Genomic DNA, 27,875 nt, shown 5'->3' with positions numbered 1-27,875 from the left:
TCACAAAATGTTCCCTGTGCCTGCAGAGTAGCAACAGCTGTTCCCAGTGAAGCCCATTTATTACACAGAGACGACCAATTTAGCTGAAGAGGGTCCATTATGAAACAATTTTCTTTTGTGTGCATGTGTGTGTGCATAAGCAACGGAAAGGACAAAAATATGACATTTTGTGGTGTTATACAATCAACATGTTCCATTTTACTAAGTTAGATTGTAGTAATAAAGTGATTTATTAGGACCAAAGTGCTTCTTGAAACTAGTCTGCCACTACTGAAATGCTTCCCAACACTTACTTGGGCAATTATGCTGAAGCTTGATCTAAATGAACTTTAATTTCAAGCATGTATTCTGAGTAGAAACAGCTTAAACAGGTTTGCAGACTTTGGCCCACAAATAAGGTTTTAAATATATCCGTGTTCTTTTTGGAGACCATCTTTGCTGTTGCACAGTTCTCCCATAAATCCCAGTGTTGGATTCTTTAGGTGCCATCATGCTCTCTCCCTCCCTCTCTTTGTTATAATATCTCTGACATGCATTCTGGGGAGAGTTTCCTCACTTCCCTCTCAGCGTGTCTGCAAGGAAAACAAAAAGAGTCCCTGAGAAGGAATCACCTGCTGTGTGCAGGACTAAAGGTTCAGGTCTCAGAAAGTCTACAGATTCTCACTGTGTCGACTGTTCGTTCATAATCAATTATTACGGCGATGCTTTAGATGAGGTACGCTGAGTCATAGATGCAACGTTTGTGTTATATGCACACCCTCTTCTGGCTGGTGCTACTTTAAGGTACCTATGAAATTTAGACCACTGTTATGGAGCAGTGTTAGCACAGCGCTCTTGGTATGTTTTTTCTTTCTTAGAATTGTGTAAAGAATAAACAATTCTGATTAATTACACAATCACTAATTATAAACTGTTTATGATATTTAATGGAATATTGCACTCCTGTGTTTCAATGGCACATTGTGTTATGCAAGTACATAATGTTAGATGGCTAGTTGATCATTAAACCATTGGGCTGAATGGTTTATGATTACAGTCTCCGAATAGCCGCAAAACTACCTCCTCCTGTTCACACTGCAGGTCTTAATGCTCAATTCCGATTTTTTGATCAAATCCGATTTTTTTGTTTGCTTGTTCACACTACAAATAAAATGTGACAGCAAACGCGCTCTAGTGTGAACCCTCAAAGCGGCCTGCATGCGCAAAAGAAGACGTCACACACAACGCGCTCTGTTTAGACCCAGACCAAACACTATTGTTTGACTGATGGCCTTAATATGAAACACTTGTTTCAGACTTTACGTTTTCCAATTTTGCTTTAAGTTATAAAGTTATGTTGTTATTTACATTTGGCCTAATAATGATCCTTATTGCTGTTTTAGAGGAGCGGTGCTTCAAAGGATAGTTGCAGATTTCTGTCAGAATCTGCAGATTATACAGTACAAATAAAATGTTCACGTTTCCACAACGCTGTCTTTCCAACAGTTTCACTAACATCTAGACTGGATGGCCAGGAAGCGTTCACGATGTCTTCTCGGGCGCTGATAATAGGCGTCTGTCTTGTGTCAGTGACGTAAAAGACGGATTTAATGCGACATGACCATTCACACAGCAGTCGCTTTCTAAAACATCAGATATGTATCAGATTCAGTACCACATACGAAAGTGACCCAGGTCGGATTTGAAAATATTGGATTTTTTGCTGTTCACACTGTCATACCATGATCGGATATGAGTCGCATAGGGTCAAAAAAGTCAGATTTGATGCGCTTTCGCCTGCAGTGTGAACGTGGCCTTAGAGTGCTAAGAACTTTTCCTTTTATTTGTCAGCCTCAGACATGGCACTGGTTTTTGCAGCTCTGTCTCTGCTGACTCTCTGACTGCCGTTCTGTTGAAAACATAAATATTGTGCAGGCCTCCCTCGTGCTCTCACCCATGTACACATGACCCGTTGGGTTGTTCTGTGGTGTCCAGCTTTGGGGCGTTGTGGTCTGGGGACTCCATGGATTGGGTTTGTTCCAAAGCATCCCACTGATGCTTTGCATTGACATCTGAGATGTTTGGAAGCTGGGTCAACGCTGTCCAGCTGGGCAAGGCTGCTGCCATCAGGGAGCATGATTACCAAAACACTGCACACTCAGTCAAAGAGACAGGGCCCAAAGTTCCCCAGAAGAACATTGCACTGTAAGAGGATAATGACTGTTATTCAAGTCATCTGTCAATGGTTTTAATATTGTGACTCCATTAGGAATTCATTGTTATTTAAACAATTTCTAATCAATATATTGTTCCATTAGACAATAATAAATGTGCTTTTCTATCAAAAAAGGATCTTTTGAAGTGATCCCAAGCCTTTGAACAGTAATGGCAGATCTGTATTTATGTGGCTGAGCATGACTGAGAAAAAAAATGAAAGTGAAAGAGTGAGTCAGAGAAAGAGGGGGAGAGAGAGTCTTATCAGTCCTCATTTTCCACACAGTGGCCAGTTTTCCAAGCAGGGCTAAAGAAAAAAACCCCAAAAACCTGCACACATTCCTGCCATAATAATGAGTCCTTATTTTTTCCAAAACAATGTTGACCTTGTCCAGGAAGTGGACTTTTTTCCACTGCGGTGTCATTACAGACACACAGAGAGCTCAGTTTACAACAGGGGTACACAGCTGATGCGTATCTCGGCAGCAGACTGCCACGCACATTACACTGTATTGTCTGACTGAAGCTCAGCATAATGCATTTTCCACCACAGAAGGCACAAAAGAGTACTACTTAAACATGCATACACGCTTACGCGTCCGTGTGTGTGTGTCTGTGTGTGTGTGCATGTTATAAAACCTACCAGGGTACACCTGCACTTTACAGAAAAACGTAGCGATGCAATGTTCTCTGCTGATTCATCCAGAAAAAAGAAAGACAGAAAAGAAAAAAATGAGGAAGCATCACAAATTATGTTTCACCTCCAGTGTTTACGTAATTTTGCTTCTGGTAAATATTTCCATCCGATCGTGACCTGAGTCGTTCTCACGCCAGTTTTCTTAAATTAGACCGAGGATCATCATCATCAGTTTTACTGCCTTCTTATTGACTGAGGCATAAACACATCTTCTTTCATAACAACGTCAAAGGACTGTGCCTAACTATTTCTGTAATTATTATTATAATTATTAATAAATCTTTAATTTAAACAGGTATTCTCAATGAAATCAAGATGTCTTTTTTTCCAAAGAGAGCTGTTTACAAAAAACTGAAAAAGTGAGACAAACACATGTTAAAATGACACAACAGCAATTAAGAAAAACACGGGCGAGAGTAGCCACAGATAAATACATGTAATCTTTTAGATTATCTTTAGACAGTTTGTTACCAACAGCTTGTTGCCAAAACCCCCTCAAAAAACAGATATTTTGCTCTCATTCTTCTATTTTAGTCCATGAGGAATGTCAAAGATAACACAGTCTGGCAGACATGAAATTTGCCGAAAACTTGGCAAGTGTTAGCATGGCATCCTAAAAAAATCTGAGGAAGTACTGAGAACTATCTGCAGCAGAAGAACTGAAAATCATGTCCTTATTAAATAGAGAAAATGTGGGAAACACCAGATATCTCACCAGGATGTGAGAGATGCATCTGGCTCTTCAGCTGATCCGTCTACTGTTCACTGAAGCCTCGCCAGAAATCATCATGTCATTCCTAAAGAAGGGAAACAGGAAGAAAAGTTGGAGTTATGGCAAATTACACATGAACTGACTGAAAATGTGGTGGCAACAGGTCTTATTGGGGGATGTCTGGAGGTCAGAAGAGAGGTATGACAGAAAACTGATGGAATTATGATCACAGAAAAGTGCTGTCAGATGATCCCAGATCCACCATGCAGTAGAAAAATCACACAGTAAACACTATCAGTTGTGGACTGGCCTCCCCAGAGCCTGGACCTCGACATTACTGAAGCAGTGTGTGATCGTGTTGAGAGAAAGTAGAACAAAAGGCAGTTAAAATCCAAAAAAGATGGAGCCCTACCAATTATTGACTTTCAAGATTGTACAAACTCAAACTCAAAAACAAAGAATACATTTTCTCTTTTTCTAGTCTAATCTAAAATGAGTCAGGTGCAAGCAGGGATTTGATTCCTACAAATATTTAACTCATGTAACTAGAAATTAAAAGATCTCAAAATGAATCTACAGTATAAGTGATGTTGGACATGGGCATGTGTGAAAGAGAACTAGCCTGTCATTTTCAAATGAAGAGACAACTCTGGATCATATTTACTTGGTTTAAAATCTGTGTTCATGTATTTTGCAGACAACAGAAGAGTTTCCAGAAACACGATGTGCAGGGTAGCTGATTTTCTGACCTGTCTTCAATCACAAACAGAACAAAGGAGAAGCAGAATGGGGGCAGGAATAATGTCTTCAGAAGATAATTTAAGGATTTGAGTGGTATTACGATGCAAACTATTGCCTATCTTCAAACTCCTACATGAAATAAAATCATCACCTTTTGGGGGAGTATTTTCTACTCGGTGTGTGGGAGACTTGAAGTGGACACTTCAGACTGAAACACATTTTGTAAACAGTGGTTATTTGATTATGTTTCTTTGGGTCTAAATGAATTAGAAATTAGACAAAGCTCAAAGAGTGTGCTGAAGGAGAGACGATGCCCTTTGATATTAATGGATTAACATATTTTAAGCGTAAAGTGGATGTGATTTATGCAAGAGAGCTTCCCGAGCCCTCGAGGTAATTGTGGGATTCTTCCACCCCCGGTGACAGAAGGCAGGGTATTATCACGACACTCGGCATATACTTTAGATCCGCTGTGGAAAAACACCTTTAAAATTCATCTCATGAGTTAGAATTATGCAGTTTTCCTACAAAAAAAAAAAGAAATGTGCCACTTTCTCAGAAAGAATGACGTCATTATAATTTTACAGAGGCTACAGGTAAAAAAATCAGGCGAGCTTTAATCAGAAAGCAGGATTGCCGTGAAATGAATGCGGGCATTCGTGAGGCTCGTGTTTGCAATTTAGATAGAGATGCGACACCCTCTTCGTTTTCGTCCTCTCTGCCAAATTTATCTGCATTTCACAGCCAGATCGCTTGTGATATTATCTGTGATTAGGGTTTCGAGCAGGTTATCTGTTCACATATGGCGAATGTTGGATCAGCTCTAACGAAGGCAAATACGTGTTTTGTCAAAACACAAAATGTTGGCTGAGTAATTTGGCTGGAAGTGAGCAGACTTAATTTCTTGAACTGATCTGGTGCTGTTGTTTCACAGAGCTGCTCGCAACAGCACCAGTGTCACTGAGGATGGTGAACTCAAATCCATGACACTGGAACTCACAGGTTCACACCGGTTCACGTCTGCACCTCTGGATCCAACCTCGCACCACCTACTGATAAGAAAAGCAGCAGTAGAGACAGTTTACACAAATGCACAGATGGGTGACAAATTAAAGGAAAAACCTGAACCATTAAATCACTATGGAAAAGGGATCTGGTGGCAAAAAAAAAAAGAGCAAATCATCTTCATCCTGTGATAAAACCCTTCTATCCTAATGGGAGCTGTTTCTTCTAGGATGGAAATGCCCCCATCTGTAGTGCAGAATCGTCAAAATAAATAATAAGGGAACATCATTTGTAAAAAGGTGTTCCATTCATCAAATACATTACTAGAAACTCAGTCACAGTATCGTGCCAAGGTGCAGTAAAGTTGTCCTAGTGGCACATTGGAGCACTTCCCAAGAAACTTCACATTGTTCTTTGTTTTGTTTTTCCTTTAATTCACCACTCATGTGGAACTTGTTATGTTTTAGATAATTCACCAGGGCAATCACTGCCACTTGTGATGCAGTTAATCTTTTTCTAGTTGCTCTTGAGGGACTTATATGTTAAATATTAAATCTTTGTTTGATCGGGGACATATTCAACAGAAATGCGCCTGCCTGCATGTCTGCCATCCTGGAGACAGATACACAAGGTCTCCCGCTTGATGGTTTGCTTTTTGGATAATATGAGCAGTCCATTTAATGTTTTACCAAAACTCAATCCTGAAAAACCTTTAAGCTTTTTCAATGACTTACCCAGAATTGGTAACTGTAGACTTTATGGCTGCTTACTATGTGGAGAACAAAAAACTATTTGGAGTAACATTTTTCTCTCCCACAAGGGAGGGAGTATACGATCAGTTGTGGTTTCTTTATCTGTTTGTTAGGAGTCTAGCAGCCACAGACTTCAAGATGTCATTTTAAAATTTTGTGGAATGGTAGACACCAGTAACACCTCAAGCTGACTTAATTTGGGTGAAAACTGGGTCAAGGTCACACCCTTTTGTGTGTGTGTGTGTGTGTGTGTGTGTGCTCCCTCAACAAATGTCACAGTTGAGGGAGCTATATTTGATTTCTTTGCCCGTAAGAAATGCCATCCATCTAATTTAGGGTCACAGAGCATGGAATCGATCCTGTCTGTCTTAGGACAAGAGGTGGATACGCACTGGACAGGTCACCGGTCTCTCACAGGGCTAACACAGAGAGATGACCATTCACACTCACGTTCACACCTATGGGCAATTTAGAATCACCAGTTAACCCACTAACTGCATGTCTTTGGACTGTGTGAGGAAACCGAAGCACCCGGAGAGAACCCAAACAGGCACAGGGAAAACATGAAAACTCCACACAGGAAGGCCCTAACTACATGGTGGATTTGAACCCAAGACCTTCTTGCTCTGAAGCAGCAGTGCTAACCCCCACACTTTTCCTCAATTCCTTCTAATCCAAAGTGGTGTCACCTTTACCCAACTTTCCCAATTCCTGCTGTTATTGATGCAAGTTGTGACCCTTGAGCAAGGCACATGAACTTGAGCTGTTCTGCTTGTTGGGAAACAGATCAAGCTATTTGCAGCTTTCAGGTCTGTTTCTCCAGGCTGCTGTGTGGATAAGAAAAAAACTGAAATCATACGACTAGCTTTCACAGCCATTCACTTTAAATATGTATTTTTTTCCTATTGCTTGGAGCCACAAAATAACTAATAAAAAAGGCAACCAAACAGAGCTCGGCTACCATTTGTTCTTTTAAGAGCCCAGTAATTGAGTTTTAATCACAGGTAAATTAACACATATTTACACTCATAGTTTGTCTCAGGTTTAAAAAAAAGCATTTTGGTTGAACACCCCACCCATATGATCCATCAAAACCACAAAGCTTTACCGGTATCTGCTTCCATCACTGGCCCTTTCACTGTTTTGCAACAGTAATCCAGACCTAAGATCATACCTTTGCAACTCCAACCGCAAAACAAAGCAACAATTACCAGCACACAAAATGAATGGGCCAACTCAATACTTAAAATGGATTCAACTGCACCTTTACTGCAGAGATCTGGGTACAATCCTGGATGCTGATCCCTTTGCCTTTGTGCATACAGGTTGACAGTCTTTACTTTTAATATGCTACATGGCTTTGTTCAAAACAGATCCTCAACATTTTTACCTGAAGGAGGGACTCCTGCTCTTTTCTTGCACCTTCTGGGGTCTCTTCCAGACCCCTGCCCCATTATAGACGTTTTACCGGCAGTATAGGGGTTGTTTCAGGAGGTTATGATATAGGGTGGAGTTAGGGACGTGTTGGATGCCATCACCAGTACCCAATACCAGTGAGGACACTTCAGCGGAAGAGAAACTGCCACACCTGGTCAGGTGTTTTAAAAAAATTAATTATTAAAAACAGATTAGAGCAGGGGTGTCAAACACAATACCCGTGGTCCAGAATCGGCCCATCAAAGACCCCAATCTGGCCCACAGGGCAGCTTTGGAAAATGTAACAGAGGGCATTGAATTTGGACTTTGAACTGTAGTTTCAAAGGTTTTACAACATTTCCTACTGATAAAGACCTCAATCACTGCCATTCAAACTACACCAAAGTAATTAAGTAATAGATAAACAATAACAATTACAGAAAAGTTCCTGTTTTGTTTTGAAAACACACAGTTTAACGTCCCTGGTAGGCTCCCATAAGCCGCACTGGTTCACTACAGAGCACCATCTAGTGGAGACTCTGAAGAACTGCATGTAGCTCAAACGATACCCGACAGATACACAGTAAACACATTCTCCGTGAGTTAGTTCTTCTTAGTGTTTTGCTAAATGACAAGTTAAATCCTGGAGTCACGCGCACCACAAGCCAGAAGCGCGTCACGAGCGCTGTGTTTACGTTGCCAGGACACAGTTGTCTGGCTACTGCGGATCCCAGGTGATTTACCTAAAAGCGGATTCTCCTGAGCGCTGGATTCACCTGAGGATCAGATGAACATGAACAGCACACACAGTTTTCCGGATAGCACACAGGATATTAAAAATACCGCCGTCTGAGGCTATCTCCTCCTTTTGCTCCCAAACAAATACATATTTTGAGATGGCTTTTTCTTAGCGCGCACAGGTTGAACGATGAAGGCCAAAGCTCTGTCAGTGAAGGAGTGCGCCTGGATGTCCGAGGACTGCCACCTGGTGGACATACCGCGTGAAGCTACCCAGAGGGACACCCTTTGCTTACCGAATATCTTCCAAAAGTCCAAAAAGGTGAAGCCTCTGACAAAGACTCGGCCCAGCCCCAATTGCCAGGTTTACTACACAGCCAGGGAGCTTCTGCTGGAGGTGCTGGACAGAGAAGCGATCCGGGAGCTGATCAGGAGAGCTGCCGGTGTGAAGGCAGGGCCAAATCGGCAGTCACACTGCCAGAGCAGGGAGCAGAGCACAGATGTGTCTGAGGAGGGGTATGCTGATGCAGTGACGTGGTTTTCTGTGGTCCTGCAGAGCGGCCTGTCTTTGGGGGAGAACTGCAACTTTGGGCATGATCTAAATGTGAAACTAGACGGATGGCAGGGCGTGCTAAAGAGAAACAGCATCCAGGCCGACCTGCTGTCTCTGACCAGACTGGAGGATGGAGAAAAGCTGGAAGTCCTCTCTGCTTTCTGTGGCCACATAACCCAGCGCTACCAGGCCCTCCATACGCCGGGGCCAAACCTGGCTGTAAAGAAATACAGACTGTCCTCTCAGCAGGAGCACTACTCTGTTTATCTCGCTCTCCTCTGTGACCCAAGCTCGGGGTTCATCTGTAACATGTATCTGTACTGTCCAGAGCAGCTCCAGAGGCAGAGTAAGAAATCTGTTGTCGAGCAGGTGGTCAGACACCTGCTGAGACCTTTCTGCAACCACAGGTGTGTGGTTCAGCTGGATAGCTCTGCCTGGATGGAGGAAAGGCTCACACACATCTTGTCTAGATTAGGGTTCACCATTCATTTTGTTCCCGCTGTTAAGAGGCCACCATCTTCACCACCTGAGGGCTCCATGATGTCTGAACTCATTGCCCACCTGCAGGGTTGGACAGGACCTGCCCTCGTTCCCCTGTCTGATCCAAAAGGAACAGGGGTGGATGTATTCCTCCCAGGCCTTTGGGTGACGCTGCATGTGATCTGCATCAACACATTTGTGCTCCACACTCTGCAGAGCCAGAGCTCAGGAAAGAAGGTCAACCTGACACAGTTCACCAGGACTCTGGCCTCTCAGCTGGCCATGAACAGCAGCACCGCCGTGCCCGTTCTGCCACGACTGAACAGCAGCTCATACCAAGAGAAAAATGTCTCAAATATTTGTAAGCAAAGGTTAGTCCCGCTTTTTGTCACAGATCTTCTGCAACGTCTTATGGCTGCTGCAATGTTTGATGAATGAAATAAGCCAAACAGAAAAAAACGAAATTCTGAAAACTTTATATTTAGCTTAGTATTTAATTTATAAGTGTGTGTTTTAGATCTTTGATCCCCACACTTATCACTGAGCCTTGAGCACCCATAACCCGATTCTGACTTTGTCTTCCTTCCTTGCTCATCACCCCACATAACCTGCCATAGAGCCTTATTGCTACTTGTAGCTGATTTTTAATTTCCTGTGTTATCTATCCCACCACTTGACACACCACATTCTAATGTGATAACCAGGGTTTTTAATATTGTGACCTTTTAATGTGAAGATTTGAACAAATAAATCCTGTCATTGATATATTTGATATTTTTGCTTGACTAAATTTTCCTGCAGGACAAACACCAACATCTGTGGTCAGGTGACGGTGAAAGGAAAACACAGGTGCAGCTCTGCAGTGAGGCTGCAGAACAACTGGAACAGACCAGGAGTGTGTGGGTTAGACAATTCTGGCAACTCTTGCTACTTAAATGCAGTGTTACAGTGCCTGTGCTCCACCGTGCCCCTCGTAGAGCACCTCCTGGATCAGGAAACACGCAGAGAACTGGAAAAGTAAGACTGAGCATGTCTAAGGATCTTGGAAAGAAAAGCGTCTGGACTTCTTTAAGTTGCTTGAAGACGTTTCACCTCTCATCCAAGAAGCTTCTTCAGTTCTAAGGTCAAATGGTGGAGAGTCTCAGATTTAAACCCAGTGGGAGTTTCCCCCGAAAGAGGGACAAAGGATCCCCTGATGATCCTCTACCTAATCACATGAGCCAAGGTGTGAAAACGGGTGTGGGTCACAATCAGCCAGGGTTTCGGGTGAGCTCATTGTGAAATCTGGCCCCACCCTATCATGCAATTTCCTGAGGTCAGATGGCCCAGGATGTGAGTGGGCGTTAAGGCGTCTGGGAAGGGAACTCAAAACTGGATTATAGATGGCAGACGGTGTCGTAAACCACCGCCTCTGTTCAAAGACGGTCGCTCACAGTGGACATAAATGGCTTCTTTCACTCCTCCTTCAAACCATCTGTCCTCTCTGTCCAAAATGTGAACATTGGCATCCTCAAAAGAGTGACCTTTGTCCTTTAGATGCAGATGGACAGCTGAGTCTTGTCCTGTGGAGGTGGCTCTTCTGTGTTGTGCCATGCGCTTGTGAAGTGGCTGTTTGGTCTCTCCAATGTAGAGGTCTGGGCATTCCTCGCTACACTGTACAGCATACACCACATTGTTAAGTTTGTGTTTTGGCGTTTTGTCTTTCGGATGAACCAGTTTTTGTCTGAGTGTGTTGCTGGGTCTGAAGTACACTGGGATGTCGTGCTTGGAGAAAACTCCTGAGTTTTTCTGATACACCGGCTACATAAGGGACATACATGTAAAGGAAGCACTCAAAACATGTGGTTATCCTATTTGGGCGTTTATAAAGTCAGCAAAGAGACACAGAAAAGAAGATCAGACACCAGCGAGGGAGGATAAGAAAGACAGACGCAACAACATTGTCATCCCCTATGTAGCCGGTGTATCAGAAAAACTCAGGAGTTTTCTCCAAGCACGACATCCCAGTGTACTTCAGACCCAGCAACACACTCAGACAAAAACTGGTTCACCCGAAAGACAAAACTCCAAAACACAAACTTAACAATGTGGTGTATGCTGTACAGTGCAGCGAGGAATGCTCAGACCTCTACATTGGAGAGACCAAACAGCCACTTCACAAGCGCATGGCACAACACAGAAGAGCCACCTCCACAGGACAAGACTCAGCAGTCCATCTGCATCTAAAGGACAAAGGTCACTCTTTTGAGGATGCCAATGTTCACATTTTGGACAGAGAGGACAGATGGTTTGAAAGAGGAGTGAAAGAAGCCATTTATGTCCACTGTGAGCGACCGTCTTTGAACAGAGGCGGTGGTTTACGACACCAACTGTCTGCCATCTATAATCCAGTTTTGAGATCCCTTCCCAGACGCCTTAACGCCCACTCACATCCTGGGCCATCTGACCTCAGGAAATCGCATGATAGGGTGGGGCCAGATTTCACAATGAGCTCACCCGAAACCCTGGCTGATTGTGACCCACACCCGTTTTCACACCTTGGCTCATGTGATTAGGTAGAGGATCATCAGGGGGTCCTTTTGTCCCTCTTTGGGGGGAAACTCCCACTGGGTTTAAATCTGGGACTCTCCACCATTTGACCTTAGAACTGAAGAAGTTCTCGGATGAGAGGTGAAACGTCTTCAAGCAACTTAAAGAAGTCCAGACGCTTTTCTTTGCAAGCTCCTTTGACTACCATGACCTGGATGACTGAGAACCTTCACAGACTAAGACTGAGCATCTTCGTTTTATTCTCGGACTCACCTGAGGGTTGGCAGTCATGTTTTTTTCCAGTAGTTTAACCTCTTTTCATGCAGGTCCAAGTGCCTTGTCGCTGAGGTGTTTGTCCGCCTGCTAGAGGAGATGTGGCTGGGGACGAACTCCAGCTGTGCCCCCGTAGAGGCCAGGTCGGTGCTGTGCTCCATCTTTCCCCAGTTCAACAACTACTCCCAGCAGGACGCCCAGGAACTGCTCCTCTTTCTCCTTAACACGCTACACGACGACCTGAAAAAGGTGCAGAGACACCTGCGCATCTGCACCATCACATAGCCTGTTCCTCTCTGTAATATAAACCTACGGAAACCATAACTGAGTGTGTTTTTGTGCGTATGTGATTGTTTACAAGGTTGCAAAGGACCAGATGCACTGTTCAATACGACAGCAAAGGCAAGAACACAATAGGTACTGCACCACTGAAAGCACCATTGTGTCACAGCTGTTTGAGGGCCAGCTGAGCTACATAACCCTCTGCATGCACTGCGATCAGCAGGCGTACAGCACACAAACGTTTACTGTGCTGTCACTTCCGATTCCTGCCGGCATCCTTAAGTGCTCCATTCAGGCAGGTTTTTTTAAACACCATTCAGGCAGGTTTTTTTAAACACCATTCAGACTGTTTGCATTTGATATACTGACGGTCTCATCCCTGCAGTTCTGTGCTTGTCTTTTATTCTCGTTTCATGTTGTGCAGGACTGTCTGTCGCTGTTCTTCGAGCAGACTGTCCTAACTGGGGGAGAGCAGCTGCTGTGTTCAGTGTGCAGGATGAGGAGAGAAACGGCGGTCATCACTAGTTTGGACAAACCTCCAGAGATCCTCATGTTACACCTAAAACGGTGAGAAGGAATGGATCGTCATCTCTTAAGATACTTTATTTACAGAGTATATGTTCAGTCGATAAAATCTTTAAATTTTATGAATGGATGTGTAACATTTAGCAGAGCATAATCTCACTTTAAGGTCCACTCAGGAGTGTAGCTGCTCTGAGATCTTTGATCTTTAGAAGGAGATGAACTTCAGCAGGGTGCTGTTTGAAAGCAATTAAAGGACTTAGTCGATGTTGCCTAGATTCAGTGTTGATCGTGAAAACGGCAGTGCACAAAACTTTCACATTCACGTCACATGATACAATTAATATCATCATGACCAAAATTGAGCAAAACCAAGAAGGCTTTATAGGCTTGAGGGGGAAAAAAACAGATGCTTAAATAAATTGGTTCTTCCCCATGTACAATTTTCTAGATCCGCCACTGCTCTGGAGACATTCATTTTTTTAGTGACCAATTTCAGTCTGTTTTTGGTCTATTTGAATTACAGCAACAAAGGTCATGACAGTAACAGAGAAGCAACAATATGCATTTGAATAATTCAAGGACTGAGTTTGTTAAATTATTAGACAATAAAGACTCAAAAAATTAATTAACTGATTTCCAATAATGGTCTTTTTGCTTGTAAGTACAAAAACACGAATAGCGCCATTTATCAGTATTGAGTAACCGACCTTTGCTACAAATAACATGTATTCATGCATGCATTAATTCAGCAGGCATCATGAATACTTAATACTCGTTATGCATTCTATTATGAAGTGTTTCTGCTTCCAAATACCCCGGAGATACAGGAAGGCTAAGATAAATCAATAACCCCCACTGTTTTTTAAGAGTCAGTGTTTCAAACTAAACTTATTTCCTCCGCCGCAGGTTTGGCTGTAAGGGGAAGAAGCAGGTGAAACTGAGGACTAATGTCGCGTTCCCCATGAAGCTCGACTTGACCCCATTTCTGTCGAGCTCAGTGCATAATGTCTCAGATTCTTCATACCATCTTTATGCTGTTGTGGTGAGTGAACATGAAGAAGATCGTAATATGAATTTGTGAGGTCATGTTTGTGTTTTGCCGAAAGATATTTGAGCGCACTGCAAACATCCACACTCGTAGATTCAAAGACTTGGGGATGCATGACTGCCGAGACCGCGAAGGCTCAGGGCTGTAAATGAAATGCATGACGCCACTTTGGCAGTCAGGGGTATGTCCAGAAGGGGGGCATGGGGTGGCAACAGCCCCTTCTGAAAGATGACTGCCCTCGGCCCTTGAGGACAGTCATCTTTGGCAGGTTGGACTAGAGTACTGTTAATCTTACAGTCCCCAACACTGTTATATAAGAGCATGAATACTACCAGTAGGAATGTAACGGAGTACATTTACTCCAGTGATTTACTGAGACTTATTTGGACGTGTTGTTGCTTTCTTCTGTTACTCCACTATATTTTGGATGCAATTACTGTATTTATACTATTTATTTTGCAGCTTTTTAAATCTTTGGTTATTAATTTCCTGATAAATTACATTATTATATAATTAAAATAATCAACAGCTGCAATATTAAAGAGACCATTTTAAAATTCCTAGGAACACCCCTGGTGCCAGACTTTTTCTTAGGCAGGGGCGCAAATCTCATTTTTCATCCTGGGCCAATTTGATCTTATGTGGGCTGGAGCAGTGAACCAATCCCCCTTCTAACAGTGTAAAGTAGTTTAATAATTTAATGTGAGATAACTCAGTATGAGGAAAATGAAGTGCAGCTTCAATAAACTGTCCCAGTTTTAATACGTGATAAAGAAATGCTGCTGCAGTTAATGAAACAAACCCAACTTTTTTGGGCTTAAATAGTAAAACACAAATCTGTAACATTACAGAAAAACTTTTGGCATTGCCACAATGTGCTTTGCATCATTTTAAGATCACCCAGGCAACACAAAGGGTTTAATGTTTAGGACTTGGCACCTGTTATGTAATTAAAACTGTAATATTTACATGAAATGACAAACTGTGTGGAAAACCATGGAGTTTTCACCACATCTGTTTTTTTTAATGTATTCATTTCATATTTTTTAACAGAACCACACAGGTCATCTGAACATGGGTCACTATACGGCTCTGTGCCACAACGCCTCAGCCCAGACCTGGCACTTGTTTGACGACTCGCTTGTCAGAGAGGTACAGGACACCCTGGTGCAATCTCCCAACGCCTACATGCTGCTCTACAGCCGCAAGCCTTTCCAGAAGCCAAAGATCCAAGGACTGTGAGCTTTGCAAATAGAAGACCAAAATCAGTTTCCCTCTTGAAAATGTTTCTTATCATCTGCATTTGGTTCAACATCTCTGCTGCTCTTTGTACTGTTAGCATCTCCATAACAATTAGAAATAAATTGTGAGTTCAGTGTTAATGTATAATGTTTAACTATCACACTATCTCCAAACCACAGGAAGACAGGGACATCAGGTTGATAAGGGCTTTATGACAGTACTTAATACATGCTGAAGATATCTTGGAACATTTGTTCACAAACACACACAGAAACTAATTTGAAGCAGTTTTAATAAATAGACATATGAGTTGTTTGAGATTAATATAATCGTTATATCTGAAACACTTTCAGAACATTGAGGGGGGGGGGGGGGGGGGGGGGGGAGTACAAGTGAAAAGAAAATAGCACATGATCTCATGCGAGGCAATAAAAACAGTCAGGAAGTTCAGAGTCTAATCCTACCCCTTAAGAGCTCTGGTCCATTCTAAAAAAATAATCAGCTTACTTTGTGCTTGCCCTTGTCAGTCGGCTGGTCAGTCAGGCAGAGTGCGTTGACCCTATCACACTCGTGTAAGTGGCTAAGGTCAATTTCTCACGTCTTCACATTCTCCAGCTCAATACTAAACATTAAAGTAATTCCTGAAAAAAAAAAAAAAAGAAATCTAACCAAGCCTCAAACAAATAAAGACCAAAAATCACTAGTATGAACCAAACAGGATGTCAATCTATCCTGATACATTTGCCTCTAAATAGTGTTTGAGTATAATCATGTAAAGAGTAAGTATGTTTAACTGACAATAACCTTTACAGAAGACTGTAGGGTTTCCTTTCATTAGCTGAACCGAGCAAGACAGAGAAGATATCAGCATCAGTTTAAAGCATTCTGAGTAGAGCGCTGAAATCGGCTGTTAAACAAATATGTTCTACATAAACAACTTAATGTGATTGCATAAGTGGATAAGTGCAAGAATGTGGCTAATATGAACAAGCAAAACTCCGTCCTTTACCTCAGGAAGAATGCTAAAAATCAGTCACAGTCTCTTCAACACCCCTCGTTAATAAACAAGAGAAGGCTCTACAGGTAAACCCCTAAAACATATGGTTTGCCTTTATGAATATGGAGATAATATAATGGCTGCTACTTTCACGAAAAAAATAATAATAATTTGGTCACTTAACAGATAAATATTTTGCCCTAAAGTATTTACATTTGTAATGTGCAACATCAGCGTAGGTAGGTATGTACATGCCACCTAACTGTTAATCCTGTGTATGCACAGTACAAGAAAGCTGAAAATCAGTTCTGCGATAGCGCTGTCCACACCGAGTGTGAAAGAAATGCGAGTGAAGAGCGTCTGGACCAGCGGTCAGCCCTACAGCACAACTATGGTAGAGAAGTCAGATTTAAAGGAGGATCCATTTAGTCTCTAGATGATCAGTAACGTGAACAGATGGCATATTTTAAACAGCTATGGCTCCTCTAGTAGCTGAAGCGTTGCACAGTGTGCCTGCACCGTTCTCCTTTCTGGGACAGACGAGATCTCATGGCCACTCGCTCGAGTAACTCCCCGACAAGTTAACTGCAGCTTTGTGCACCAGGTCCTCAGAGCTGTGATTCTAAAAAGAAAAAAGCATTGCTGCTCTGGTGTATTAGTGTGCCTCCTTTATGTCCCACAGCACCATCACAGGGTGGAGTAAAACAGGATATAGGCTGCAGAGGACTTGACGGAGGAGGTGGAAATGTCAGACACCTCATGGTCGTCGAACTTGTACCAGCGCTGTTTGGCGGCATTCTTACAGTAGGCTGTGTAATGGCCACCATCTAAACCCCCATAGTGGTTCTGGTAGTGGAAAAGCAGACGACAATCAACTGTTACTTAAGCATTACAGGCTGCTGTTTTCAATGTTTTAAACCAGGTTTTTTCTTTCCAATCTTGCCTGTATAAATATTTTACTATCCTGTCTTGCTGTTTAGGGACCAAACACATTTATGTACCAAAGCTACTGAGCCAGTACAGCTCTTGTGTTGCCTATTTGCCAAAAGACTGGCTGTAGTCCCCAAGCAGATCCAACTCATTGTTTTATCATTTAGACAATTGTTGATGTTACTTTGATAAACTGTACATCCACCTTGCTCCCTACATTTGTTATATTTGGGAAACCAAACAACTCATTTAAAAAAAAAAAAAAAAAAAAAAGTGTTCTTAGAAAGCCCAGGTTTTCACAGATTGATCATACAAAACTAAATGGCCCATGCTAGATCTATCGATTTAACGTTTACTGAAGCCTGAGTGGGACCAAAGATATTGCACCATGTCAAAATAATTGTAAAAATTCACCAGTTTTGTTCAGTAAGCAGACCTTAAACTTTGCATGTAGCAGTTTGTAATCATTGCTCATCTGCTGATCTTACCACAGATGATACCATATACAACTTGAGATTTTGACTATGAAGATATCAGAATTGGTATATATAAATAATTTGGTCATTCAGCCAGACCTTTAACGAATCCTGTGTCTGTCAGTAGAAGCAGCTATACCGAGACCAAACTACATACAAACACTTCTTTCTCACCAAAATAGAGAAATGGTATCATGGTGGTACCTGCTGAATTTACTGCCCAGGTCACAGGACCCGTTGGCATTATGCCTCAACTTAATACAGTTCAGGAAATCATATTTATATAGATCGGCTCAGAGGGTTCCTGAGCAGACTGTTATTTCAGAATAAAATGTTTATGTTAAAATTTTGTTTAGTGCATAAATTTAAAAATATTGGCAAAGGCCAGTGATTTGACCTTGAGGTCAAGGTTACTGAGATTGAAAGTGATCAAAGATTTTTAGTAGACACCACAATGGTATCAGTTTGAAAACCCTAGGTGACTTACTTCTCAAGTTATTGCAGGTGCAAAGATGTTCAGAATATGTGACCTCTGACATTTAGTTTGAGGTCACTGAGATTAGAAGAGATTTTTTTGTACATGTTCCCATGTTATCAATTTGAAGCTACTGCTCACTACTCACAGCTACATTCTCGAGTTATTGCATTCACAAATTTAGGTGTCCATGAAGCCCGCCTGCCTGGCGGGGTGACAACAATACTTCATCAATCTTTTACACCAGAGCAGTAAAAACAGCAGCAGTCATTTCAGTTTCACTTACAGACACTCCGTAAAGGTTGTATCTCTTCAGGCTCTGTTTGGGTCCAATGACGTACTGGGCCAGGTCCAGACTATCTAAAGGGAAGTCTACAGATGTCTGCAGTTTCTGCTTCCATCTACCCTCATAGGAGAACCTGCAGGAAGAACCCCCACAACAGGAAATAATGTTAATGTCAAAAATAGCACTCCTGTAAAGCTTATAAAGTGAGGAGTGAAAATAGACAGATAAAAACTGTTTTACTGCTTTGATTACAGACCGTTTCAAGTGCACCAGGAGGATGGGTGGGACCTTCCAGATCTCCAGTTTCTTGGTGGAGTCTCTGTGGGCTTTGCAGTGTCTGCAGAACACCTTGTTGTTGTCAGTCAGCTTCTCTTCCTTGGAGAATAGCCTCAGACAGTCCTACCCGGAAGTAGAAAAATCACTAATTATTAACCATAGTTATGCATTTAATCAAGAGTAATAATATCTACACAACCACAATACATTTAATTGGCTAGTTTGTCCGAATGAATTCAGAGAAACAAATGCTGTCACGATGTGAATATGTTAGATAACAATATGTGTGCTTGACACGAGAGCAAAAACATGCTTTGATATGCCCTGACCTGTAGGGAGCACTTGCTGGTGGAGGCCAGAGGCAGCGACAGGTACATGAAGGTCTCAAATGTCCGTGACTTGCGATGGCAAGTCAGACATTGCACAGTGGACTTGAACTGCCCCTGGAACAGTGCTACGATGATGGACTCGTTCAGAAGCTTGTGTTTGCTCCAGGCCAGGTCAGCACCCGTTTGATCATCCAGATGGTCATTTTCTTCTTCCTTGTACCGCTTCCTGTTGTCCGCCTGACCAGAAGTGAAAGAAAATAATTTAAAATGACACAAGCCTAAATTAACGGCTAGAGACACCTGCCTTTGTGATTCAATTAAAAATCAATGAATAATGGCAGATGTTCACTATACCACCTATCGATATCACGTTGCAGGGAGAAGTGAAAACTCACTAAAAACTACATGAAGAATTTTCAAGCCATAATCTCTGTATTCATCTCTCGAGTATTGTTCAGCTTATTAGCATGCAGTTCAGCCAGTTCACTCTCAGTATGACAGGCAGGAAGATATGGCAGGTTAACACTTGCTAATTAATACCTTATTAATTAGTATGATTTACAAAAAAAAAAAAAAAATCAATTATCCCAGAGAGACAGAGTGGACTGGGACTGGGCCAGCATGATGGCACACAGGTCAGAAGATCACACAAAAGGGACATGATGAGATGGCGTGCGTGATGACAAATGCACATCACCAGCTGCTACAATCGAATCGGCATCCTATGCTCAAAAAGAAAATGGGTTGATGTACTTCTGCAACTTAACCCCAGGTGGAGACAATTGTCACTGTATCACTCAGCTGATACTCTAACAGTATAAATAAAAGACCTTCAATAGGAAAAATAACTCAGAAAAAAAAACCCTACTACCTTTGTGGTTATAGTAAGTTTAAAAATATAAAATACTGGTGACTCCTCAGCCTCCTAGTAGACACACCTAGGGTATCAATTTCAAAAAGTCATTGCAGTCACAAGATTTTCAGAAATACAGTTATCAGAAGTACTCTAACCTTGAGGTCAAGGTCATTGAGATTCAAATGTATCCAAGATTATTAGTACATACACATACAGCATCATTTTTAAGGTCTTACATCACCTCGTTCTCGATCTATTGCTTCACAAATGTAGGTGACCACAATATCAGCCTCTTACAGCTGAGTTGTAAAAAAAACATACAATCACACAATTGCTTTGTCGTCATCCCCCCCCTGATCTAAATGCACATGAAGCCAGTAAAAACAAAATAAACGAAAGGAAAGACATCTGTTGATACAGGCAATGAGCATGTCTTGGGTCAACATGCACAGAGGTTCTGACAGAGCATCAGACCAGACAGATGCAGACACGTCACACGCACACTGCTGCAGGAGGACCAAAGACACACAGCTATTTACTTACTCTCTAATTTGCCATCAAAATGAAACCCAGTGAAAAAAACAGAAAGAAGGAAAATGATAAAAAAGACTAGGACTTCATTGTTAACAGGCAAGTGTGCAACAACATACAGGGATACTAAAAGGAAACCTGAGAAAGCTGTGGTTCAACAGAATAAAGGATGCACTGTTAATTTAGTCAATATTTAAATAAGAGTGAGAATATTTAGATGTTAATGGTTGTCTTTTCATGTAACCATTGTAAGACTTTGTTTATGCCTCACTGGTGGCTGTGGAATACCCCTTATTAAGTTTTCACACTACCTTGTTGAGGTCCTCATGAAGCCCATCCATGAGGAACAGCAGCAGCTCCTGGGAGTCTTGCTGGTCATAACCAGCAAACTGCTCATTGATCTTGCCTATGGTGATCTTGAAGTCACGTGGACTGATGCACTTGTACAGACCAGCCCACAAGGCCTTCATGATTACACCAAACTCCTCGGCCACCTCCCCTTTGTGGCCAAGAATATTGTGCCTGAAAGAGAACAGAGGCTCCGGTGTTATACATTCCCCCGCATACAGACCTCATTATGACCAGCAATTCCACTTATCTCGGATCTAACCTGTTTATATCCTCTAGGTAGCAATTGTTGTTGAAGTATTCAGCCAAGGCAGGAGTGTTGCAAAGAGACTGTAAGATTGAGTTCATATAACATGTGTTGCCCATGTTACGAAGGCCAGTCAGTGATGCGCCCAAACCCCCAAATGTGGGATTGAGGTTGCGAATTTTGGCTGCTGAAGGACGCGCAATCTCCACTTTAGAATAGACTTTGGCAGGTGCAGGTCTGAAAGAGAAAAGAGTAAAATAAGAGAGCCAGACTAGTTACTACAGATGAATCATCAAAGGAAGTACCACAGTGTAATATATACAAAGAATACAGGTCATACATACCATTGTTGCTTTAACAGCACAAAAAGCATAATATTTAATTGTAAAACAGGTTCAAACTAAACATGAACAGTCACTGAAATTACTACCTTATCACACATTTTCTGCTCATTTAACTAAACAGCCTGAGGAAATACTATCAAAAGCTACTCTTCTATCCACACAAACACAATCTGAATCACCTTTATGACACTCCAACACATCATCTTCATACCAGAAGAAGTATTTTGCAGGCTTCTATTGTCCTTTATAATATGCAGCTATTATCTGTTCACTTAAAACATATTTATAGGTGCACAGCGTGTCTTACTTGGTTTCTCTGTTGATTGTGGGTATGACAGCAGTAGCGGTCGGGGCAGTGGCCTTTTTCTGTGCCTCCTCTCTCAGGTCCTGACTGATGTCAGGGGAAGAGTAGGAGCGTTTCAGTTTAGACTGCTCCTGCTCTTGTTCACGGTTTGTGTCTGGCTCAGCTGGTCGTGGTGTTTTCTGTTTGACTGTTGGTGGTGTCGATGGTGGGGTCTGGGGAACAGTGACTTCAGGAGGGTACAGGTGGACACGATTGGTTGGCGAATGGTAGTATCGGTAGGTCCCCGTCACTGTGTCAAGGAACTAGCCAAGAAAATTAAGCGGAAGAAAAGAAAAGCATTTGGTAAAATTTAACCATAAACCTTTAAACTTTTTTTCCTTTGAACTTTCACCCTCAGTTATTTCAAATGAATCACTTATTTCAGGTTTGGTTATCTGGTACCTTCATCCAACCATCAGGAAGACCCGGTACACTCCTACCCATCTCTTCACTCCTTGCTCGGGTCAGAGGCTCCCTCTGTGAAGACACACACACAAACACACTTTATTTAATAAGATCATACAAAAAATTATTGTAAAGGCTTTCACAGTCACAGCAGGGCTGTGAGAGTCACAGTCTCTCACAGCCCTGCGGAAATCTAACAAACGCATTAAGTTTGACAGACAACACTAACCCCAAGTGTCCAGGACTTCAAATTTAATAAAGGACAAACTACAATTGTTTAGCAGTGGCTTCACTTCTCTATCAAACTGTTCCTCCATTTTGACAGTGACAGGTTAAACTGAAGGAAGCGATCAGCCTAAACAGGACTAGTTAGTAAAAATGGGGGGGTTAGAATCTAAAGTTTCAACCTACACATGCCACCTTTATATGAGGAGCATTACACTATTTGAAGTTTTATCTTTACAATCCATCGCCTTCAGATGGTTCAAAATGCTGCTGCTCGCCTGCTAACCGGTACCAAACGGAGAGAGCATATAACCCCAATTTTAGCCTCTTTACACTGGCTCCCTGTCCCCTACAGGATCCAATTTAAACTCTTACTTTTTGTTTTTAAGTCACTCAACGCCCGAGCCCCCCCCTACTTGTCAGAGCTCCTCTCTGCCTATGCTCCAGGAAAACCCACGAGATCTAGTTCAAAACTATTGTTGTCCATTCCACGGACTAACCTCAAATCTCGTGGTGATAGATCCTTTTCTGTGGCAGGTCCCAGACTTTGGAATAGTCTCCCCTTTAATATTAGATCTGCTCAAACTCTTGAGCAATTTAAATCTTTACTAAAGACACACTTTTACGCTCTGGCTTTTAACACATTATGACCCAAGCATTTTGGATTTATCTGAATTAGTTAGTATTGTTTCAATTCTTCTATTTTATTGTTTCTATTGTTATTATTGTATTACACTGTAGTTTTTAATTTTATTGTTATTGTTAAGCACTTTGTGCAGCATCGGCTGTTGGAAATGTGCTATATAAATAAATCTGACCTTGACCTTGACCTTGACAAATAATTGTTATTTGGGCTCTAATTGTTATACTTTAGCTCTAGGAGCCAAACTAGGTTCTAATCCTTTAACTCATTAAAACAGTTTAGTGGATTGTGTGTTTAAAAAAAAAAAAGTACATTGTTTAGGATGTGCAATTATGACGAAGAATTTTTAACATCTTCTTTTAACCAATGATTTAAGACACTAGGACCTTGTGGGATGACCTTAAACTTTCATTTGTTTGTGACAGTAATTATCTCTGACAGAGAAGAGGACTCACCTTAATCTCACTAACAATATGGTTGGGAGCCGGGGAATCCAGAGACATACTCTTAGAGGGTGTGTCAGAGTTCTGCTCTTTTCCTCTCCTGTCTTTTTCATCCCATGCTTTGTTTATTTTATTTTCCTCATCTTCTGCTTTTTGCCTTTCCAGTTTCTTCTTCTCCTGATGTCTTCTCTCCTCCTCTTCCTTCTTTCTCTTCTCACTTTCTTCCTTTTCTAGCCTTTCTTTCGACTCCTGTTTCTCCTCCTCTAAACGACGCTGCTGCATGCGTTTCTCCTGCTCCTGCTTTGCTTTCTCCATCAATGCCACTGCTTCGGAGTGTATCTGACTTTGTTCTTCTTTAGAAAGAGAAGCATTAGGAGCAAAGGGTGGTTTAACTGAACGGTCTGGGACAACTGGGCCATTCTGGGTAGAATCCTTTGCTGACCCGTTTTGGCTGGGCTTAGGTTCAGGTTTCTTGGTACGGTCAAACTGGGACAGGAGAAGAGTCATGTTTAGACACATTTGGAGTCCTTTAATGCTTTGCATTCTCTAAAGGTTTAACAGTTATCAGGGCAAACAATACCTGAGGGAATGCTTTGGGTGTTGCAGGTGACTGGCTGGATGTGCTTGCAGCAGGGGCCTTCTTACCCAAGTCCTGACCTGAATTTGTGGAGCCGGTGACAGAGAAATCAACACTGTCGGGCAACCTATCAGCGACTATGGAAGTTTTAGATGTTGGAGGTTCTGCTGGTGTGATCCCATTCACCAGCACAGGAGCTGATGGTTCCTGAGGCTCAAGTGAAACTTCAGGCTCGGGTGGAGGTGGGGTTGGAGGTTTTGGTTCCTCAAGGGATGGGTAGCTAAAGTTCACTGTTGAAAACATCAAAGAAAATGTCTACATGTAAGACAAGAGTCCAGTCACAATTAGGAAGTAAGTGAGTAATACAAAATTATATAAAGTATATTGTGGTTTTTATTTTCTATCTCATAAAATGAGAAAACATAGCATTAAAGGGCCATTTTTTAAATAAACTGTACTACTCATACTCACACTGAGGAAGGGTGTTGGTAATGGTCTGTCGAGGTGGTCTAATTTTAGCATTGGTCGTATACATGGGGTAAAACAACAGCCAGTTCTCATAGCCACCCTCCAGCACCAGCGGCTCACTACGCAGGATGGTGATGCTGTCCCACTGTGCAGTTATCAAACACAACATTGTAATTTTACATGAAAACACAGGTATTGATATTTACAAGCTACTGCATAAAGTCAACCACCCGCCAGACACAGTTACCTTAAAAAGAGCATCTTTGAGGCTCTGCAAGGTGGTCCCCAGTTTAAGGTCAGTGACAGAACTGAACCAATCCAAGAGGATGACATAATCTACAAATCCCCGCCGTTTCCAGTGCTCTTTGGACTCTTCTGGCAGCTTTGCCTCAATCTGATTCACAGTGATTCTGAAAAGTCAAAACATTTCATTATCCACAGGTTGACCAAACCCCCCCCCCCAAAAAAAAACACAGACACAAAAACAAACTGAAGGTAGAAAGATCAGTCCATTCATATTATTATTTGATAATGAATCACACATGGTGTGTTAGAACAAACTTCAATCAAGTTTGAAGCTTCGCTTCTCACCCTGGGCTAATGGCCTCCTCAGGCACGCTGATGCAGGTTTGAGCCGGGACCTGAATGTGAGACTCCTCAAAATCTCGATGGCTGCGTGCATCCATAACAATTATTGCGATAGTCTGGTCCTTCATCATGTTGAAAAGTTTCTCAGCCGTGATCCCACCAGCAGGCAGCGCAGCTGTCAGACAAAATTCATAACTCAGCACTAATAAATCAACTAAATTCAAAGATAAAAAAAAAGTGACTGCTTTGAGGTTTTCCACTTTACCTTTTGAGGTTGCATTCTTCAGTTCATTCTGTTCAGCTTTCACCTGCGACACACATCCACAAAGACTCATCTCATTAGCATGTTGACATAAACTGGATTTTTCCCCTTATACTAAAGGTACAAAAAAGAATCATTACGATTTCAATACAGGCATTCAAATATTAATTAAGCTACGGGTGTTTGCATTATTATTATTATTAAAATCCACTGTAATGCCCAGTAGGGCAAAGAAAACATTCGAAGTCTTTATATCTCACTTTATTTTTCAAAGGCACAGAAATGCTGTGTGCAGTAAATATCTCAATACCTGTAACCACCTGCAAAATTCAACTCTTATACTGTGCTTTAGTTTAGATCCTTTTGGGAGGGTTATTGATCGATGCAGTTTTTATGTAAGCGTAAATTTGGTAAACTATCGGAAAGTTACATATAAGACAGTAAAATACTCTTTTTGATTTGCAACATATTTCTAAAAAAAGTTGGGATAGTGGCAGATTCACCACTTTCTTGCATCACATTTCATGTTTAAAAAACTAATAAGAACTGAGGAGATCAGCTACTGTGGGAAAGTGCTTTCCAGTCACTATCTGAGTTCAGCTTCATACAGTTCAGAGTCTTCTTTGGCCTGTTTTGTTGTCCAAGTGTTTTCAATGGGGGACAGGTCTTGAATGCAGGCAGACCAGTTTGACAAACTCTATTATCTGAGTATTCCTTTTGTGATGTGTGCAGAATGTCCAGAAGGTGACACATCTATGTCATCTGGATGGAAGAATAATCCATTGCAAAGCCTATATATCTTACGTAAATGGGGCCCTCAAAAATAATTCCAAAACCAGCAATATACTTTGCAAAGAGTATACACACTGGCAGCAGTGTGTATACTCATTTCAAACCTTCACCTTTTTGCTGTCCTTCCTGTTTGTGAATGACGTTTTTGGAGAGCCCCGATCGCCATCTTTTTCTGTCATTTCCTCCCTCCTCTTCTTCTCCTCTTGTCTCTCCTTTTCCTCTAGTTTTTTTCTCACCTCTACCTCTTCGTACCTGTTCAAAATAGGTAGGAAATAAAGATCAGTTAAGTGAAACAGAATCAATATCCTATTTTACAGTGTCTGAATTAAGAAAGTGAGCATAATCATGACAGCTGAAACCTCTAACCTGAGTTTAAGACTTTCAGACAGCTTTTCAGCTTCTTCAATGGCTTTCTTAAAGCTGTTTGTCCCAAGCATAGTCACGTAATACTCCTGTGCACATCAGAGAACACTTCAAGTAAATAATCTGCCTTCATGTGAAAAAAACATTAGGTTAGCAATACAAAAAGAATGAACAAACTTATAAATATTAGGTATACCGGTTGCTGCTTGAACTCTGGTCTCTTCTTGATGATGTCATATACTGTCAAATACTTCATGTACAGTACATAAGCTTTCTCCTCATCTCTGTCCAGACGGCACTCCTCTGCCGCCTTGAATATTTTGCAGGCACTCTGGACATAACTACAAACACGAAAAAAGTATATGTAAGTTAAAGATTTTCATCTCCACATGACTGCAATGTGCTTCAGTCACAGAAGCCAGAAAATTGAGATCAGTGACAAATGTCTTTTTATTAGGTAATAATTTCTGCCCAAAAAAAATATAGTAACATTACTTTCTAGTGCTTGTCTTGTCTGGCTTAATTTCAGCTTTTTTATTGAGGTCCCCCAGAGAGGTGGACAAATACAGCTCTTTGACCCCGGTGGAAACTGCAGGCATCTTGGCGAATGTGTTGAGTCAGAGGTCACTGGCAGGCAAAAGGGTCAGTGGTGTAGACAAGCTCCGAACATCTCTAGATAAATGTTTGTGAAAGAGAAAAACACAAACACACGCCGTTTATACTAGAACTGCTGTTCTAGTTTCATAGAACAGTTCAATCTGCAAAAGAACATTTAAGCCACGGTTAGCAAAAACGTCTCAAAAAGTTTTCCCGTGCCGTCGGCGGTTGTGTAGTATTTAGAAATGTCTAGAATTAGGACAGGCTAAGCCGAAACGATGACACTTCGCAGATAAATCACTTATTGGCTATGACACGGCGCTTGGCTGTAGTCAACAGACCCAGGGCATGTCAACACTGACGACAACAACATAGTTTTCTCGCTAATGTTAGCCGCTAACCACTACTCGGCTGGATGCTTTTACGAAGCAGCTAAAGGTCAACTAAACTGACAGCATTCGGTTTAAACCTTAAACCTACTACTTGGCTGATAAAAAAAAACCTATTTAGCCCCTTAAATGTGCACCTGGCGTTGTTACCTTCCTCGTTAGCCTGCTAGCTACGTCAGTTAGCAAGCTGCGCTTGGAGCGCACGTAGTTAAGCGTTAAGGTTAGCTTATGAGAACTATTTCCCTACAACAGAGACAGTCGAGTACATAACACCCCCCATATCACTGAGGTCTATATTACTGTCTGACAGTTTGACAATATACATTTAGTTTTAAAAAATACCTCTTTATGATCCGTTGCTTACATTTTAGCCACTTTTTGACAGCTGATTCTGATTTCTTGTTCCGCTTCCTCCTTTTTTCCCCAACCCGTTCTCTTCTTCTTCTTCTTCAGCTAATTCTTAGACGTTGGCATCCTTACTATCACACTACCGCCACCT

General features: G+C 41.8%; 2 protein-coding genes and 1 long non-coding RNA gene across 8 annotated transcripts; 1 reads left to right on the top strand and 2 right to left on the bottom strand.

Moving 5' to 3' along the window:
• Nucleotides 1-58: 58 nt before the first annotated feature.
• Nucleotides 59-12,242, bottom strand: LOC147339268 (uncharacterized). Of its 3 annotated transcripts, none has more exons than XR_015129079.1 (5): nt 12,090-12,242; nt 3,606-3,687; nt 2,837-2,886; nt 1,934-2,182; nt 59-572 (listed from the first exon to the last, which is right to left on the bottom strand). It is a non-coding gene; the product is annotated as an uncharacterized LOC147339268 (long non-coding RNA). The 3 variants fall into 3 exon arrangements; XR_015129078.1 differs by lacking the exon at nt 12,090-12,242 and adding an exon at nt 8,260-9,425 and having other exon boundaries at nt 60-572; XR_015129077.1 differs by lacking the exon at nt 12,090-12,242 and adding an exon at nt 7,491-9,424 and having other exon boundaries at nt 61-572.
• On the top strand, nt 8,068-15,484 carry LOC147339267 (uncharacterized). Of its 2 annotated transcripts, none has more exons than XM_086291646.1 (7): nt 8,068-9,658; nt 10,089-10,190; nt 12,143-12,338; nt 12,451-12,666; nt 12,796-12,938; nt 13,803-13,938; nt 14,998-15,484. In XM_086291646.1, the coding sequence occupies exons 1-7, from the start codon at nt 8,445-8,447 to the stop codon at nt 15,184-15,186; spliced, it is 2,196 nt and encodes a 731-aa protein (XP_086147772.1). In that variant the 5' UTR covers nt 8,068-8,444; the 3' UTR covers nt 15,187-15,484. The 2 variants fall into 2 exon arrangements, with proteins under 2 accessions (XP_086147772.1, XP_086147763.1); XM_086291637.1 differs by having other exon boundaries at nt 8,070-9,658; nt 10,089-10,304; nt 14,998-15,482.
• usp8 (ubiquitin specific peptidase 8) lies at nt 14,781-27,875 on the bottom strand. Of its 3 annotated transcripts, none has more exons than XM_086291615.1 (19): nt 27,741-27,875; nt 26,886-27,062; nt 26,587-26,731; nt 26,394-26,479; nt 26,138-26,279; nt 25,239-25,281; nt 24,977-25,148; nt 24,633-24,795; nt 24,389-24,530; nt 23,921-24,207; nt 23,353-23,826; nt 22,027-22,101; nt 21,589-21,887; nt 20,953-21,174; nt 20,651-20,864; nt 18,956-19,192; nt 18,607-18,749; nt 18,351-18,483; nt 14,781-17,029 (listed from the first exon to the last, which is right to left on the bottom strand). In XM_086291615.1, exons 2-19 carry the CDS (start codon nt 26,987-26,989, stop codon nt 16,871-16,873), a joined length of 3,240 nt encoding a protein of 1,079 aa, XP_086147741.1. In that variant the 5' UTR covers nt 26,990-27,062; nt 27,741-27,875; the 3' UTR covers nt 14,781-16,870. The 3 variants fall into 3 exon arrangements, with proteins under 3 accessions (XP_086147741.1, XP_086147734.1, XP_086147750.1); XM_086291608.1 differs by having other exon boundaries at nt 27,719-27,849; XM_086291624.1 differs by having other exon boundaries at nt 14,795-17,029; nt 20,654-20,864; nt 27,719-27,849.

The sequence above is a fragment of the Aulonocara sp. 'chitande type north' Nkhata Bay genome, linkage group LG1 (genome assembly GCF_057382095.1).
Source record: "Aulonocara sp. 'chitande type north' Nkhata Bay isolate Kocher_YH1m ecotype deep benthic linkage group LG1, A_spYH_male_GT1.1, whole genome shotgun sequence".
Classification (NCBI taxonomy): domain Eukaryota; kingdom Metazoa; phylum Chordata; class Actinopteri; order Cichliformes; family Cichlidae; genus Aulonocara; species Aulonocara sp. 'chitande type north' Nkhata Bay.
The sequence above is the reverse complement of the archived record's forward strand: the minus strand, read 5'-3'. Positions and strand labels throughout refer to the sequence as shown.